Below are 19,113 nucleotides of genomic sequence, written 5' to 3' on the forward strand. Positions count from 1 at the left end.
CACACACAAACTCACACACATACATACATACAAACACACACATACAAACAGCCTCGACGGTGCACCTCTAAGTGCCCCCCCGCCGCATCGCCACAACAACCCGTGCAACGGGGCATCAGAAAGCCCCTACCCCCTTCCCTCCTCGCCGCATCACCCAACCCCCCCCCCCCCCCCTCACCAAGCCCCTCCCCCCCCCCCCCCCCCCCACATCGACTGCCTTGCCACCCGCAACCGCTAACACAAACTCTGCCCGGCGGCTGCTGCTGCTTCTATTCAGCAGCAGCAGCCCGTACATAAAGAAAACAAACAAAAAAACAACCTCCTAAAACGCACCTCCGTGGAGAATCATCTCACATTGGCTGACGTCTCTGCAGCCGCTCCTCCTCTCCCCTCAACGTCAGTGCCCCTGCCGGAAGACCCTGGAGAAACGCCGAGACGTCAGAGGGGAGAGGAGGAGCGCATGCTGAGACTTCAGCCAATGTGAGATGCTTCTCAACGGAGGTGCGTTTTAGGAGGATTTTTTTTTTTTGTTTTCTTTATGTACGGGCTGCTGCTGCTGAATAGCAGAAGCAGCAGCCGCCAGACACAGTTTGTATTAGCGGTTGCTGGTGGCGAGGGGGTTGATGAGGGGAGAGGGGCTTGGTGATGTGCCACGGTGGGGGGGGGGGTCGGGTGATGCGCGAAGGGGGGGGACAAGGGGCTTTCTTTGGGTGCTGTGCCGGCTGGGGGGGGAAGGTGGGGTTTCGCTGGACATGGGTAGCTGGAAGGAAGCAATGGGGAGGGGAGGGGAGGGTCGCTGCACATGGGTGGCTGCAGGGGGGGCAGGGAACAGGGAGATAGGGATGGGGCTCCACACACCACATGGGTGCCTGCAAGGAGGACAGGGGATACAGGACGGACACTGCAGGGCGGGCAGGGGGACAGAAGGGTTGGTGGTCATCAGGGGGGACAGGTGGGTCGATGGACATGGCTGGCCACAGGGGAGGAACAGGGAAAAAGAAGAGGAGTGTTCTCAGACATGGGTGACTGCACAGGAGAGGAGGGTCGCTGGACATGGGTAGCTGCAGGGGGGGAAGGGGGACAGAAGGGTCGCTGGACATGGCTGGCTGCAGGGGGGACAGGGGAGAGAGGAGGGACGCTGCACATGCGTGCCTGCAGGGGGACAGGAGGGATGCTGAGGGGGGGGCCTGAGACCACATGGGTGGCTGCAGGGGGAGCAGGGGAGACAGGAAGGACGCAGCAGGGGGAGAGGAGGGTTGATGGGCATGGGTGGCTGCAGGGGGATGCTGGACATGGGTGGCTGCAGGGGGAACACAGGGATGAGGGTTGCTGCACATGCTTGGCTGCAAGGGGGCAGGGGAGAGGGAGGGGGTGAGAGGGTTCCTCACACCACACACGCAGTCACTCATTCTCTGTCTGCCACATACACTCTCACTCACACACTCACTGTCTTTGTCCCTCTCTCTCTCACACAGTGTCACACAGAAACACAAACACTGTCTCTCACACACACTCTCTCTCGCACAAACACATACACTCTGTCTCTCTCTCTCTCACATTCTCTCTCTGACACACACGCTCCATCTCTCACACACGCTCTTTCTGAAACATACACTCCAAGGAAAACCTTGCTAGCGCCCGTTTCATTTCTAACAGAAACGGGCCTTTTTTACTAGTATTATAATATTGTATTTTGTTGTTTTAAGCTGCAGTCAGTCATTACATTTTTACTGAATCAGTCCACTCAAAATTGCTTCCAACTCCACAGCCCTGATAGAAAGTTGTATAAAACGTTTGAGCATGTGTTTAATTCCCCACATGCATGCAACCTCCCAAATCCGTAGAGTTAGTAATTGTCAGTCTGATGCATTCTCTCCCATATTGAATATTAAAGCTCCTTGCATTTGACACTCTGTTCTCCACTTTAACCTAGAGATTTTTTTCTAGGAAAAAAAAGGTGTCAGTACTCACAGAGTAGAGACTTGCATGGGAACAGGGTTCATGGGAATCCCGCAGAACGCTCGGGATTCAGTTCTGCGGGGTTCCTGTGGGGATGGAAGCTGTTTCTGTGGGATTCCCGTGGAAGTGTACGCTGCACTTGTGCCAGCCTCTCAGCGAGTACCAAGTTCTTTGAGTGCTCTCTCCTTCTTGCTTTAACAGCACAGATGCAGAAAGTCTTCATTAAGGAGGTGGTAGAGACACAAATGGTGATGGAATTCAAAAAAACATGGGATGAACACAGAGGATCTGTAATTAGAAAATGGAAGTTATTAAAAACCTAATCATAAATGGCTGCATGTGTTTGGATGTGTCAAGTGACGCTTAGATGGTGACTCCAGCTGTGATGAACTTGGGCCAATACTGGGCAGACTTTCTATGGTCTGTGTCTCATATATGGCAGTCTGTTTTAGGATGGGCTGGAAAGGGCTTAGCAACTTTAGTGGCTGACACATGAGGACAGTGCTGGACAGACTTTTACAGTCTGTTTCCCGCGAATGAGAAGACAAATAGGCTGGAGTGGGCTTCAACAAGAACTCCAGCAGTTGGAACATAAGGACAGGGCCGGGTGGACTTCTGTGGTCTATGTCCCAGAAACACCATAGACCATAATCAAGTATATAATATCAAGTTCATTGTTGATTTAATTATGAATTGACTAGTAAAAAAGGCCCGTTTCTCACACAAATGAAACGGGCGCTAGCAAGGTTTTCCTCGGAGTGTGCATGTGAGAGAGAGAGACAAAGTGTGTGTGTGTTTGTGTGTGTGAGAGAGAGAGAGAGAGAGAGAGAGAGTGTGAGAGACAGTGTATGTGTGTGTGTGAAAGTGAGATTGTGTGTGAGACAGAGAGAGATAGAGACACTGTGTGGGTGTGTGAGAGAGAGATATACAGTGTGATAGAGAGAGTGTATGTGGTAGAGTGTGTCTGTGACAGAGAGAGTGCGTGTGAGAGAGACAGTGTGTGTTATAGATAGTGTGTGTAGAGTGAGACACAGAGAAGAGTGTGAGAGAGCGAAAGAGTGAGAGAGTGTGTTTGTGAGAGAGAGTGTGTGTTTGATAGAGAAAGTTTGTGTGAGAGAGAGAATGAGTGTGTGTGAGAGAGAGTGTATGTGTGACACAGAGAGTGTGTGTGTGTGAGAGAGAGACCCCTATTTTTCAGTTGATAGAGTCTGAGAAACTATACCAGAACATGACTGCAGCCTGTCGACATCTGTTCAATAGTCTTGTAAACCCTGCCAGCTGTATTGGGACGTCAGTGGTGAGTTGTCTTGCGAGATCAGCGCTTGCCCGATGTATTTTGAGCGGCACAGTATTCAGAACGTCAATGGATAGTTGTGGCACGAGTTGCTGCATCGCGGCTATTCTCAGTTTCACTTATCGCTCATTATCACGTACGGGCTCCGAGTTCCATGACCCCCTTCTTCCCTCCCTCCCTCTCCTCCCCTCCGAGTTCTAGGCCCCCCTTCCCTCCGAGTTCTATGCCCCCCTGTCTTCAGAGTTCCAGACCCCTGCACCTCCCTCCCTCTCTCTCAGTGGCAGCCCGACCTGCGTTGGCCGCCCTCTTCTCGCAGTCCTGCACCTGCCCCTCGCCTTTCTGCATGCCGGCTGTAATTTAAAAGTTGTTACCTTGTGGTCCCACGGCAGTAGTGTAAGTCGAGCATGCACGGACGGCACCAGCCTGCCTTCCCTTCTGTCTCAGCTGTGCCTCTGGTCCCGCCCTCATTTCCTGTTTCCGGAAAGGCTTTTAATATACCTAAAAAAAAATTTACTATGTGTTTTTGCCTCCAACGTAATCTTTTTTTCGAAGTCCCTCTTAGCCTTCCTTATCAGCGCTTTGCATTTGACTTGACATTCCTTATGCTGTTTCTTATTATTTTCATTCGGTTCCTTCTTCCATTTTCTGAAGGATTTTCTTTTAGTTCTAATAGCTTCCTTCACCTCACTTTTTAACCATGCCGGCTGTCGTTTGGTCTTCTGTCCTCCTTTTTTTAATTCGCGGAATATATTTGGCCTGGGCTTCCAGGATGGTGTTTTTGAACAGCATCCACGCCTGATGTAAATTTTTGACCCTCGCAGTCGCTCCTCTAAGATTTTTTTTCACCGTTCTCATTTTATCATAGTCTCCTTTTTTAAAGTTAAACATTAATGTATTTGATTTCCTATGTATACTTACTTCAGAGCTAATATCAAATCCGATCATATTATGATCACTGTTATCAAGCGGCCCCAGCACCATTACCTCCCGCACCAGATCATGTGCTCCACTAAGGACTAGGTCTAGAATTTTTTCTTCTGTCGTCGGCTCCTGTACCAGCTGCTCCATAAAGCTGTCCTTGATTTCATCAAGGAATTTTACCTCCCTAGCGTACCCCGATGTAACATTTACCCAGTCAATATCGGGGTAATTGAAATCACCTGTTATTATTGTGTTGCCCAGTTTGTTTGCGTCCCTAATTTCCTTTAACATTTCTGCATCCGTCTGTTCATCCAGGCCAGGCGGACGGTGGTACAGTCCTATCACTATCCTTTTCCCCTTTACACATGGAATTTCAATCCACAGTGATTCCAAGAAGTGTTTTGTTTCCTTCAGAATTTTCAATCTATTTGATTCAAGGCTCTCGTTAATATACAATGCTACCCCTCCACCAATTTGATCCACCCTATCACTACGATGTAATTTGTACACCGGTATGACAGTGTCCCACTGGTTATCCTCCTTCCACCAGGTCTCAGAGATGCCTATTATATCTAATTTTTCATTTAGTGCAATATATTCTAACTCTCCCATCTTATTTCTTAGGCTCCTGGCATTCGCATATAGACATTTCAAACTATGTTTGTTGTTCCTATTTACATCATGCTTAGTACTTGACACTATTAATTTGCAATCTTTTGTTTGATTTTTATTTTTATTTAAGGACACCTGATCTACTACGGTCTCTTTTGCAACCTCACCATCAGGGTACCCTTTCTTCCCTGTTTTGGTGATATCTTTGAAAGATACCTTATCCCGAACCATGCGCTTTTGAGCGACTGTCGGCCTTCTTCCCGTTTCTAGTTTAAAAGCTGCTAGAAATAACAGGACATGACACAAGATATGACCTGCAGTTTGCATAGTAGGGTGTGTAATGCCTCGTGTGTGACTGCCATGTACGATGTGAGGAATTGTCAAAATGACTGCAAGTATGTGAAAAGTGCTGTGCCCAGTCTGGTGCATCAAGAAAAACCTGCCAGCCCGAGGCTACTGAAGTAGTGAATATTCAAGTATTGTTAGTCTATAAGAAACCTGCTGTCACGCCTCTTACCTCCTTGTCGGCGGGGCTTTCCAGCAGCATGAGGACACTCGCCATCTCTGTGGGTCTGGCACTTTGGGGCGGTGCTGCGCCCTTCCATGACCCCCATGTCGCCCTGCCTGCAGTCGGGTCGGCGCGCTTTCTGGGGAGCTTCCGAGGTTGCTTGCGGCTGCCGGCCCGCCTTCCTGCTCCGTGGGCAAGCTTCTGTGCCCCTCCCCTCACTGCCTTCCTAACCTATCAAGCTCTCCTCCAGCTGCCTCCTGTTGATGTCAGACGCCTACACTACTTCAGGAGAGCTTTCCTCTGCATTATTGCTTCGGCTTCTAGTTGGTAAGCTTTTATCTTCACTGTGTTCTGCCTGAGTTCCTGGTTCTTGACCTTGCTTGTACCTGGATTACTCTCTCGTCTGCTGCCTGCCTGTAACACCCACTGTCCTGGCAACCCTTTCGATTGCACAATGTGAGCAACTGTTAGACCGCGATGGGAATCTGAAACCATAGGTCACTGGGGGGTTGGTCATCAACTGCAGGCAGTGGAAGAACAAGCCTTTTAGCTCTTGCACCATTCCCCTCCTCCCCCTCCCCCCCCCCCCCCCCCCCCCCACCGCCAGTGAGGAGGAGGGAGAGAAAATGGTCTCTGTGCCCCCAACTACTGCACTCAAAAGCAGTCTCTGCTGTGCTCAAGCTGCACTCCCTGTGCACCGGAATCCATGCTAAGGCAGGCCTTGCAGTGCTATCTGCAAACAGGAGAGCTCAAACGAGGAGTGTGCAGCTAAGCAAAAGAAGAAAACCTTGCCGGGAATGGCATGCACTGAACCCACTGTCACTCGAATGCAGTGGGAACGAATCAAGAAAGGGTAAGCTAGACTTCATTGTGAGCCTGCTGTAGCTTAAGCGGTTGGAGCAGCTGGGCAAAATGGTGCTTGCCTCTTGCAAATGTCCCTCTTCCTGCTTCTGGTCACCACCCTTTACCCACCCCTTACCTTTCCTCCTTGCCTCACTGTATCTACCCCTCCTCTGCTCCCCCCTTGATTGCTTCCCATTTCCTTAGCCCTGTTCTAACCTGCTTACCCTATCTTTACCCTACCTATTCCCCCACTCCCTTTCCCTGTGCGCCCCCACCCCAGTATCCTTTTCACAGCTGTGCCAGGCCGCCTCCCATTTGTGTTTCTGCCCTTCCTAGGCGGTTATGTAAAGACCTTACTAGTGTGGATGAAGAGAGTGTTTGTCGAGGAATAACTGCAATTGACATAAAACGTTTTTTCAAGAATTTTGGAAATAAATAGTGTATTGGAAATGGGATGATAGTTTTGCTGGGATTTAAGGATCCATGGAAGGTTTTTTAAGCAAAGAGCCGGCAATTGCATCCTTCCAGCCCTGAAGGAAAAATTCCTCAGTGAGACTAGAATTAACTAAGTCCAGAATAGCTTGAAAAGGCCAATCTCAGGATTTTTGAATAGGGTAAGATGACGCAGGGTTTAGGCATGATGTGACAGTGATCATGGAGTTAATAACCTTTGTTGAATAATAAAAGTGAAATGATTATCCAAGCTCTTGGATACATGTTAACAATATCTTGTGGAGTTTGAATGGTTATGCCTTGTAGCGCTATAGAAATAAGTAGTAGTAGTAGTCAATACTAATGGAGATCCAGCATGAGGTGGGGAAGAAGTTGGAGAGATAGCCTAATTAATCACAGAAAAATATGTACTTCACCTACTATAACTTTTGTTGTTGTTATCCTCCTTAAAGTGAAAGGTAACTTTTAACTAGAGATTCAAGCTAGTATGGCACCCAATCTCCAGAAACAGATTTCTTACACAAACTGCCTTCTTCCCATTATGAAGCTATCCAAATATGCTAAGTTAGAACTGAAATTGCTTTGCTAGATTACATGCATGCAGAGATTTCTAAAGATAACATACATTTTTTCTGAAACTCTCCACAAAAATGATCTGTATCACTGTTGTGGAATGATGACAGTGACAATCCTTCTGTTATTGAAGAACAGTTACTTTAGTTGGCTAACTTTGCTTTATTTATTCATGTTAACAAATGAAATTAAGTGCTTTAAGTGTAAAAAGTAATCCAAGTAGCTGGGTATTGATGGCAACTTCTGTTTAAGCTAATGTTGGTTTAAAGATGGAAATTTTGGGGAATATGAAGTTCAGACAAGTAATTCGAATTTCATATAACTGCTAAACATTTAAGTAACAAGTATTAAGAATCAGTATTTAGAATTTAGAATAAGGATTTTTTCTTGAAAGATATTTTTATTGGGCACTTAAATTTATTTTATTTTTTACTTTTTTTCACAGATCCAACACACTGTTTCAAATTCAAGCTGTGAATAACCATGGAAGGTTAGTGTCACCGTTAAGAGATATAGAAGCAAAGTTGAAATTCTGCTGGATTCTTAGTAGAAGCTGGGTTATAGTGACATGAACCTTCATTTATAGTTCTTTGGGTTTTTCTCCTACCTTATTATTTTTTTTTTTAATTCACTGCCACTCATACTTGGTTGCTTTAGTGACAGTCCTCTGGGTGACAGGCATAAACATTTGCTGCCTTCGGAAATTAGCTGGTTTATTCTTGCTTCAGCTATTAGATGTTGCTGTTGCACATTAGTTGATGCTACTTCTTTCTTGTGGCTGTGGATGCAGTCCACTGTATCCGTTATTGAACTAAGCAAGAGCCATGTTCACAAACTGTTGTTTTTGCGTTGTCACTGGTCTATAAGTACATCCCTTAGAGTTTTAAAGTAATGAAACAACAATGCTTGCCTTACATTTTCCCATTGCATCTGAGATTTGTTTAGTTAATTGTTGTGCTTATGTGTTTGTATGTCATGAAAATAAGTGATAAATGTTAATGAGGTACTCTTTTATCTCATACAATGCCTATCAAAGTGATATAACAAAAAATTAAACTAGTTAACACCATTCAGCAGAAAGAGATGTTAACATTGGTATTAATTTTGGTTTAATATGAATAATAAGTAGTCACTTACATAACTGAAGAATGCAATTGAACCAAGGTTTCCTGCTCAACAGAGAGAACCTATATGAGCTCGGCCTTCAGGTCAGGAAAGCTGCGCTCATTTTCTGTAACACTAGTAAACGGATCTGGGTGGGCAAGTCCGCACATCTAAATGAATACTTATATAATTATGTGTGACAGTATATCTGTGTGGTGAAAACAACACTGTTTCCAGGAGGACATAAACAGACACAAAGGGCAGAGGCCAGGACTAATGAGTAAAGGGCATGTGTGACAGGGAGTGGAAGCAAGACATTAGAAGCTTGCGTGTATTAAGGGCAAAGTGATTTAATTTGGCTTCAGTGATATGGATTTCTGCCAGTACTTCTGAGATTGTAGGAAATAGGTTACCATCCTAGCCAGCTCATTTTCGAAAAAGAAGGGCGCTCATTTTTCGACACAAATCGGGAGATGGGCACCCTTCTCTCAGGGGCGCCAGAATCGGCATAATCGATAGCCGATTTTGGGCGTCCCCAACTGCTGTCCATCGCCGGGACGGCCGAAGATCCCGGGGGCATGTCAGAAGGGTAGTGAAGGCGGGACAGGGGCGTGCCGGGGCGTGGTTAAGAGATGGGCGCCCTCGGCCGATAATGGAAAAAAGAAGGGCGTCCGTGGCGAGAATTTGGTCCACTTTATTTGGTCCCTTTTTTTTTTTCAGGTCCAAGTCCCAAAAAAGTGCCCAAACTGACCAGATGACCACTGGAGGGAATTGGGGATCACTTCCCCTGACCCCCCCCCCCCCCAGTGGTCACTAACCCCCTCCCACCCTCAAAAAAACAACTTTCAAAACTTTTTTGCCAGCCTCTATGCCAGCTTCAAATGTCATACTCAGGTCCATGACCGCAGTATACAGGTCTCTGGAGCAGTTTTAGTGGGTGCAGTGGACTTCAGGCAGGCGGACCCAGGCCCATCCCCCCCTACCTGTTACACTTGTGGTGGAAAATGGGAGCCCTCCAAAACCCACCCGAAACCCACTGTACCCACATGTAGGTGCCCCCCTTCACCCCTTAGGGCTATGGTAGTGGTGTATAGTTGTGGGGAGTGGGGTTTGGGGGGCTCAGCACCCAAGGTAAGGGAGCAATTTGCGAAGTTCACTGTAGTGCCCCCTAGGGTGCCCGGTTGGTGTCCTGGCATGTGAGGGGGACCAGTGCACTATGAATCCTGGCCCCTCCCACGACCAAATGCCTAGGATTTATTCGTTTTTGAGATGTGCGCCATCGGTTTCCATTATGGGGGAAAACCAAGGGCGCCCATCTCTAAATCCGGCTATCTCAGCATTTAGGTTGAGATTTGGGCGCCACCAACCGTATTATCGAAGCGAAAGATGGACACCCACTCTCGTTTCGAAAATACGGTTGGCCCCACCCCTTTGTGGCGCCGTCTTCGGAGATGGGCGCCCTTAGAGATGGGCGTCCCCAATCGAAAATGCCCCTCCATGTGTCCTATCAGATAGTCGGGACTTCTGAGATTGGAGGGAATGGCTCACATGCAGGGAGCTAACCTTCTGTCAGAATGCAGGCTACAGAATCAAGCAGGAAGATTCTTACATAATATTTAAAGATAAATCTTAGCACATACTACAAGAGGTAGTATTTTTTGTGTTTTGTTTTCTAGAAGGCCTCTTAAGTTTTTTACCTCTCCTTTATTAAAAACATCTTGCACAACCTTTAGTATTTTATTTTCTTTCTTTGTTTCTTCTCTATTTTTTTTTTTTTTTTTTGCGTTTTAAGTTAGTGGGAATTGCAGCATCTTATAAATCATTAAGGCAGTAATAAAAGCCCTTTCTACATTGTAAAATGCTTTTTTAGTTGAGAAAATGGGCTCTCAGTTTTACTTACCCGTATGCAGGTAATAGTATTTTTGATGTTTTAACATCACATGCAACTCTATCTGTAGGGTTGAAAAGGAACTGCTGGGTGCAGGATTGGGCTAGAGAGGGAAGTACGTGCATGGCTTAAAAAAAAATGAAAGCTACACCCACATTTTTTCCTTCAAAAGTAGCAAAGCATAAATAATCCAAAGAAGAATAATCTGAATCATAGTTATCTAATGCTAGGATCCACTTTAGAAGTCAGCACTCAAGAAAAAGACGTAGGGGTCATTGTAGACAAATAAGCAGAAATCTTCTGCTCAGTGTGCAGCGGGAGCCAAAAAAGCAAACAGGATCCTAGGAATTATAAGGAGAGGGATGCAAAATAAGACCAAATATATTATAATGCCTCTGATCAGTTCTGGTCACTGTATGCCAAAAATGATACATCAGAATTACAAAAGGTTCAAAGAAGAGCAACCAAAATGATAGAGGGGATGGAACTCCTCTTGTATAAGGAAAGGCTAAAGAGGTTAGGACTTGTCAGCTTGGAAAAGAGCCAGTTGAGAAAGGGGTTATGGTTGAGGTGTACAAAATCCTGAATGGAGTGTAACTGGTGGAGGTGAATTGTTTTTTTCCCTGTCATTCAAAAAGTACAGGTACCAGGGGATACTTAATGAAATTGCATGGAAATATTTTTTCACTCAAAGAATAGTTAAGCTCTGGAACTCATTGCCAGAGGATATGGTAACAGTGGTTAGTGTATCTGGGTTTTAAAAAGGTTTGGACAAGTTCCTGGAGGAAAAGTCCATAACCTGCTATTGAGATTGACATGGGAGAAGCTACTGCTTGCCCTGGGATTGGTAGCGTGGAATGGTGCTACTAATTGTGTTTCTGCCAGGTACTTGTGACCTGGATTGGCCACTTCTGGAAGCAGGATACTGGGCTGGATAGACCATTGGTCTGACCCAGTATGGCTGTTCTTACGTTCTAAACACACTTTTTGGCATTAATCTAGGCAAAACTACCTGTTTAGTTTGCTTTTACTGTAGCAAACTCTGCAAGTAAAAATTAGTCATTGGGTGTCCCTTATGAAAGGTAATTTATTTACTCCTAGATCTCACTTATCAATGACAGTTATCTCCCAGTATCATCTTTTGCCTGAGGGCTGAGTAACTGCAGTGACTACGAAGTATGAGATGAAGCTCTCATCCATAGTTTTTCCAAGACTGGTTTGACCAACTCTTTGGTATCGGAATAGTCCAGCTGTAAAGGTGATTTATAGCTTCAGTATACTTGAGGGGATTTGCACAAGATGTTAGAAGGACATGTAAGTGAAATCTGAATAGCCAAACTTAACATTTAACCGCATTTTGAGAGCTAAGAGAGAATTTTCCGTGCATATGCATAAAAGATTAATGCATACTTTGACCAGCATTTGATAGAAAACTGATTAACCAAAAGTTAAACATCTTCCCCACTCACTCACAAATTTTCTAAGCTAATTTGTATGCATATTTGTGTATTTCAAAAGTCTGTACTTAAATGTAACCCCCCCAAACTTTACCGAGGTTAAGCAGAGGCACTCCTAGGGGCAAAGTTATACTTAGGTATATAAATATATGTACAGATAAGGTGAGTAGTTTTATAAAAGTGTTTCTCTGTGGAGAAGACATGTCATACTTGCATGCGGGTGACGTCATCTGCATCGCCTGGTGCAGAACGCTTTCACAGCATACACAGCTTTAAGAGCATGCGCTAGCTTCGCCACTGCGTATGTGCAAGTGCCTTCCCAACTGCCTTAAGAGCGCAGGACCAGCAGTGTCTTTATCAGCCGTGAGGAGAGAACACACTGTTCGAGGCTCCTCACAGTGTCTCGTGCATTGCTGCTTTTACAGCGAGGTTTTATGCCTTCTTTTGGGTATTTTTTACCCACTTTATTTTTATTTGTTGGGAGTTTTTTCATTCCCTCCCCATATAGTTTTCGGCTTTTTTCCCTCACTTCTAATTTTTCTGTGCTCATGAGCCCTATTTAGGCCTGAACTCTGGTCGGGATTTTTCTCCTCCTTCTTTTTCCTTGATGGTTTGCCCTTTTTGATATCACCATCGAGTTGTTTGATTTGGCCATGGCAGTTTTTCCTTCCATGTCATCAAAGGTTCCTATTGGCTTCAAGTGCTGTGCTGGGTGCAATCGGACCATTTCTGGTACCAATACCTATTCTTGGTGTCTACAGTGCTTTGGACACCTTCCAACTGTCTTCTTTGCCTGTGTATGCAGAAACAAAACCGGGCTGTCCAGAGAGACTCAGTGAGAGAACGTTTTTAGAGCCAGGTCCAAATCTTAGATTTTGGCATTGACATCAGCATTTGCACCAGCATTGGGTGCATCAGTCCCCATAGCTGACACAGGGAGTGGCTGTGCACTGAGCAGGTCTCCATATTAGTGCAGAGGACAAGAGTTAAGGTTGCAGGAGAGCAGACTCAGGAATAATGTCAGGAAGTATTTTATCACGGAGAGGATGGTGGATAACTGGAATGCCTTTCTGCAGGAGATGGTGGAGATGAAAATGGTAATCAAATTCAAAAATGTGTGGGATAAGCATAAAGGAATCCTGTATGGAAAGAATGGAATCAAACAAACTTAGTGATGATTAAATGGGAACTCCAGTAATTGGGAATCAAAGCCAGTGCTAGGCAGACTTCTATGGTCTGTGCCCTGATTGTATCTGGACAGATTTGGATGTACTGGAACGGGGCTTCGATGATAGCTTCAGTAGTTGGAGAACAAGGCCAGTGCCAGGCAGACTTCTACAGTGTGTGCTCTGTAAATGGCAAGGACAAATCAAGATAAGTATGCATATGTAGTATCGCATCATACCTTATACTAGTGCTGTCCAATTCATGATTTTAATCGATTCGTCAATTAGTTTTGCAAAAAAATTGGGAGTCCGGATTCGGGATTTCCCCACCTCCCTCCCTCTCACCCGCTATCTCTGCTTTGCTCCCTTTTCCCTCACGCAGTCACCTAAGCCATTGCTTCTCTTTCTCCCGCTGTCACCGAAGCCGCTGTCACTGCTTCACTCCCTTTTCCCTCACGCATGCTGTCTCAGCCGGAACAGGAACTGACATCACCGGGCGGACCGGCAGTCAAGCAAAGCAAGAACTCAAGGAAGAACTCAGAGGTTTGGTTAATTTGTCCACCCCCGCACAGCCGTTATTGCCAAGCAAGTAGGTTTAATACAGAAGTGGACGTGAGCCTATCGAGTCCTCCATGTAAGCAAGTAGGCCAATTTGGTTAATCTACTGTCCTCTCCCCTGCTCAGCCATTACTGCCATACACTCAGAACAACTTAGAGCAAACAAGCAAACCTATGAGCTTCTGCTTCCACGTTGTCGTTGTGTATTGTTAGTCCACTATTGTGCCCAATTTTCTTCACTGTCCTTCTATATATTGGGTAATATACATGGCAAATTAGCTCTCTGGAGTCCTTTTCATGTTTGCATATCAAATCTTTGTTAAATATGGGTTACACTAATGTTTACTAACTATATGATGAAGATGATTGATATGAAAAAATGGTTTCAGGGAATGCCTCTTATGTTTCAACTTTTTTATTGTATTATCGTAATAACAGAGGGAATGCCTCTTAATTCACGTCAAAATTACACTCTTCTATATAATACAGATGGCCAGATTTCAGTGAGTATACCCTGTTTCCTGATGGGTTCATCTTAACTGTTGTAATCTGCCTTGGAAAGCCTGGTGTTATAAAGATGATGGAATATATTGAACTTAAATGGAATTGGGGCACATGGAATCACATCTTCATCTGCTGCCTTTTTTTTTTAACCCTTTGTATTATAATATTAGCCTGTGGGCCTCACTATTTCAATCTAGTTAAATCAAATTGAATCGAAAAACCAATTTTTTTTATAAAATCGAATCATACCAAATCGAAAAGTTTTTGACTGAATCGGATAGCACTACCTTATCCTATCAATGGCTGTTAAAAACCTAAGGGACTTCTTGTCTTTACATTGGCTCTTAGGTTTCAGAGCCAAGGGTGTGTTCAAGGAAATAAAGACAACACAGATTACAAATATAAAATAATAGCTGAAGCTTTAGGAGAGACCGTCATGCAACTTCAAAGTCAGCAGCTTTGCTAGACAAGTCTCTAATCCCTCTCAGCTGAACTGTTTTTATTAGCAAATTTCTGAATACAGATTCATTCTTTGTCATAATTGTCAACACTTTTTTACTTTCTCAGTCCCTTTCTGTTACATTAACAAGCGTATTATATCTTTATTGCCCACACACATACTTCTTTGGCTAAGCCACGCACACTTTGCTCAGTTTCCTTTATGCCTTAGGTTTCAAGGCCTTTGCTAGTATATTTGGTTCAACAGATAATTATCCTCAGCCAAATATTCTAGCTACTGTTTTCAGCTTCAGCGGAACTTTACAATTCTTCTTCATTATATGACTGATACAGACTTTCCATTTCTCCCTCATCCCCTACTGGACCCCGGGTCTTCCGGGCCCTGTTTTCCTGGCTCCCTTCCAAGTACTTTACAACACTATGAATTTATTGTGTTGGCCAAACTGGATGGACCATACATGTCTTTCTGTTGTTATCTACTGTGTTTCTATGTTACAGAAAGATATGGAATATTTCCAATTGTATTGGGTGCCACAGACATAATTAAATAGAATTTTCAAGTACATTTGGATAGGTTGCTTGTAGATATTTCATCTTGTGAACTACAGAAAGAAGCTCTGATTGGCACAATGCAAGTACTATGGCTGAGGGTTAGCAGCAAATATGAGCGAGCGAGATCATGTTCCACATATCCTGGCTTAAGGGTGAGGTTCATTACTGTTATGGTATGCACAAAACTGGTCCATTTGGAAAAATTGCCCTCAAAACTCCATCAAAGGCTTGGCATGATGATTCTCATAAAACGGTAGAGGCTTTTTCTGAATTTTCCCCTCTTGAGAAGAATGAGTTCTCTCTCCTTACAGGCTTCAAATACTTACATTGCTGATTATACAGAGCAGGGTCTCCTTTTCATATTATCCTCATACTAGTAAAAATGGCCCGTTTCTGACACAAATGAAACGGGCGCTAGCAAGGTTTTCCTTGGAGTGTGTATGTTTGAGAGCGTGTGTGTGAGAGTGACTGTGTGAGAGAGAGAGAGTGAATGTGCAAGTGTGTGTGACAGAGAGAGAGTGAGACTGGTTGCGAATGTGTCTGTGAGAGAGTGTGTGTATGAGAATGAGAGTGTATGCGACTGCTTATCTGAGAGACAGTGAGTGTGAGAGAGAGAGAGTGTGTTTCACACAGATACAGTGTGTGAGAGAGAGCGTGTGTGAGACAGAGTGTGAGAAAGTATGTGTGCGATACACTGACTCTCTGTGAGCAGCCACCCGTGTCCAGCGACTCTCCTCTCTCCCCTGCCCCCCCTTCCAGCCACCCATGTCCAGCGACCCTCCTCGCCCCCTGCCCCCCCCCTCCAGCGACTCTCCTCTCTCCCCTGCCCCCACTCCAGCCACCCATGTCCAGTGACTCTCCTCTCTCCCCTGCCCCCCCTCCAGCCACCCATGTCCAGTGACCCTCCTCTTGCCCTGCTCCCCCTCCAGCCACTCATGTCCAGCGACCCTCCTCTTGCCCTGCTCCCCCTCCAGCCACCCATGTCCAGTGACTCTCCTCTCTCCCCTGCCCCCCCTTCAGCCACCGATGTCCAGCGACTCACCTCTCTCCCCTGCCTCCTCTCCTGCCACCCAGGTTGTCCAGCGAATGCTTTGGGGCAGGCAGGAAAGATCCCCAGTCTTGCCTGTCTGCCCCCTGCTGGCGCTGACCCTCCCCCGTTGCCGGATCGCTCTTCAAAATGGCCACCGAGACTTCCAGCGGCGGCCTCGCAATACTTCTGCTGAAGTCTCGGTGGCCATTCTGAAGAGCGATCCGGCAGCGGGGGAGGGTCAGCAGTGGGCAGGCAAGACTGGGGATCTTTCCTGCCTGCTCCGAAGAATTCGCTGGACAACCTGGGTGGCTGGAGGGGAGCAGGGAAGAGAGGCGACCTCGGGGGTGGAGGGGGGAGCAGTGGCTGCGGCAACATCGGGAGGGGGGGTGGAGGGGGGAATGATGGCGACCCTGTGGGGGGTGGAGAAGGGGGAGTGATGACAACCTTGGGGGGGGGGTGGAGGGGTGAGTGGCGGCGTCAGCGACCTTGGGGGAGGGGCGAGGGAGGCAGGGGTGGGGCCTTATGCTGCTGTCATGTGGTTGGTCAGTGCTGCGTGTGACGTCAGCCTGGGCTTCGGAGCCTAGGAGACCAACTCTGAAGAAAGTCACGGATACAGGCAGCCAGACGCATAGAACGTTGGAGATGAAAATTATTATGTAGGATTGCTTATGCTAACAAAGTGGAAATTGAGCTGATTCTGAGTGGCTATTCCAGATACATCATGGCTGCAAGGAAGCTTTTGAAGAGGCATAGCTATGCATTCATGTGGAAGAGGTTCTTTATTTGGTGTTTCAGAAATGGTCATGACCTGATTTGGTGTCCTCCCAATGTCATACTACACTGCCTGTATCATCTTTATTGGATGGGGCTGCAGACATCCTCTATCAGAGTACATCGAGGCACACTCAGAACCTAGCCATGTCATTATTTATAGGCTCCCGTTTGTACAATGTCCTATCATTTCTTGATTGATAGGGGGCTTATGCACATCAAACCACCACTGCAGAAATTTCCTGTACCTGGAATCTCAATATCCTTATCTCTTATGAAACTGCCGTTTGAGCCAATAATACCTGTTTTACTAAAGTATGTTGCCTGGAAATTACTCCTTGTGGTGATATTATTTTGGCTTGAAGAAATGAGTGTCATGTCCTAATTACCTATGAATTGTATACTCAATTTCATTAGAACAAAGTAGTGCTTTGTACTCATTTTAAGTTCTTATTGAAGGTCGTAATAACTTTGTTAATAAAGAGATTGTGCTCTGTTTTGCCTTAAATTCAAAGAACCCAAGCATGAAGTCCCTCCATATTTTGCGTTGCAAATTTTTGTTTACTACCTTAAAGAACTGAATCCATGAGAATGTCTACATAACTCTTTGTCTTCTTTGACTTTACTAGAGCTGGCATTCCAAGAACCAAGCAAACTTTGGCAAACTGGCTTGCATTTAGTTCAGTTATGAATAAACTTGTATTCTGCTAACCAGTAAAGTGAAACTTTTATCACATCAGAGCCATTATAGTCACATGCCATTATAGTCACATTTGCAAAACATTTACTTTGTCTTCACTTGATAATTCATTTCTGTCTACTACTTGGACCAGAACTTAGTCAGGTACAGTGCATTTGCTTGAGCTGTTCTGATTAACCTGTCCTAGCAGTTGTGGTAGATCTCCTGTCTTCATGCCTGAACTGCTCCTGACAATTAGGCAGTTCATAGAAAGGTGAACAGCATTAAGCTTGGGACTTGACAGCTTGTGGGCTTGACCCAGTCCTGCTTTCTAATGGTGAAACCAAAGTTGCTTAACTTTAAGAGGTGTTTCTACTACTACTACTACTAATCATTTCTATAGCACTACTAGATGTACACAGTGCTGTACACATTATTGTAGACAGAAGAATTACTCAAGCATATATTTGTCCCTCCTCCCTCAGCGTTTCATTACTTCTAGTACTGTAAAGCTAGTTGAGGTGCTAAGAATACTGATGGACATAGGAAGGGCCAAACATGCTTTTAAAACTTCAAACTCTGTTCTAAGCTCTGGGAGAGCTGTTCCTTTCCTGTTATGTGCAATGATGCCACCTCACGTGTGTCTTGTCAATCCTGCTTTTACAGAAACATCTGTTGTAGGCTATTTCTCCTATTAATTATTCTCAAAATCTAAGATACTGGCAAAATTTGTCATTATTTCTGAAAAAATGATGTATGGAATGCTAAAACTGAAATTACTGATGTCTGTATTAGGAAGACAATTAACTATTAAAGGAAAGTTAATACACTAAAGTATTCAAAATAGTGAACTTTTCCTTTACTAAATATATGAATTTTGATGTATTGGTTTATGTATTCTTTTTATTAATATTATATATGTATTTTAAATTCTTTTAGAATTGTGCCATTGGACCATGAAGATAGTGCATACTTAGTTAAAACAGTAAGTACAACCACTCTAATTTTATGTCATCTATTGAAATACTTCTCTGAGGGTATGTCCCTTTTGTCACAGTTAGCCCTGAATTATCTTGTACCACAACTGTTTAACTGTTGCCTAATTGTTATGTTGTTTTTTTTAAACCAGTGGTGGTAAAGCCTGTTAAACAAATAACTAAATGGAAGCATCACTAATCCAAATTAGAAGATACATAGTACAGCCATTAATATGCTTTCAACTTCTGTACATACCAGTGGCGTAGCTACGTGGGGCCTGAGGGGGCCCGGGCCCCCGCAGATTCGCCCCTGGCCCCCTGCCGACGACCCCCCTCCCGCCACCAACCTTCCCCCACCATCGCCGCCAGCCCCGCTACCGCATGATTTACCTTGATTGCTGGCAGGGATGCCCAAACCCCGCCAGCCAAGAGTGTTCTTCAGCGCTGGAGTTAGTAAACTCCGGCGCCTTCATTCAAGAAAGTTTGTCTGAAGGATCAGCTGGTTTTGACGCCTTACGTCCTGCACCGTGCATGTAGTCCCGTGCAGGACGTAAATGCGTCAAAACCAGCTGATCCTTCAGACGAACTTTCTTGAATGAAGGCGCCGGAGTTTACTAACTCCAGCGCTGAAGAACACTCTTGGCTGGCGGGGTTTGGGCATCCCCGCCAGCAATCAAGGTAAATCATGCGGTAGCGGGGCTGGCGGCGATGGTGGGGGAGGGTTGGTGGCGGGAAGAGGGGGGAGTTTAAGAGTGTCGGCGCGATCGAGCGGGGGAAGGGGGGTTGCCGGAGGGGGGGAGGCGGC

The 19,113-nt window shown here is 45.4% G+C and overlaps 1 protein-coding gene across 1 annotated transcript in view; it reads left to right on the forward strand.

Moving 5' to 3' along the window:
• The window catches only part of C2H20orf194 (chromosome 2 C20orf194 homolog), a 441,211-nt gene that overhangs the window by 221,957 nt on the left and 200,141 nt on the right, over nucleotides 1–19,113 (forward strand). Inside the window, exons 15-16 of the mRNA XM_030190991.1 lie at nucleotides 7,609–7,653; nucleotides 18,271–18,316. Of these exons, the coding sequence (XP_030046851.1) occupies nucleotides 7,609–7,653; nucleotides 18,271–18,316 (91 nt within the window). The remainder of the gene's footprint in view (nucleotides 1–7,608; nucleotides 7,654–18,270; nucleotides 18,317–19,113) is intronic.

The sequence above is a fragment of the Microcaecilia unicolor genome, chromosome 2, assembly GCF_901765095.1.
Source record: "Microcaecilia unicolor chromosome 2, aMicUni1.1, whole genome shotgun sequence".
Lineage (NCBI taxonomy): Eukaryota > Metazoa > Chordata > Amphibia > Gymnophiona > Siphonopidae > Microcaecilia > Microcaecilia unicolor.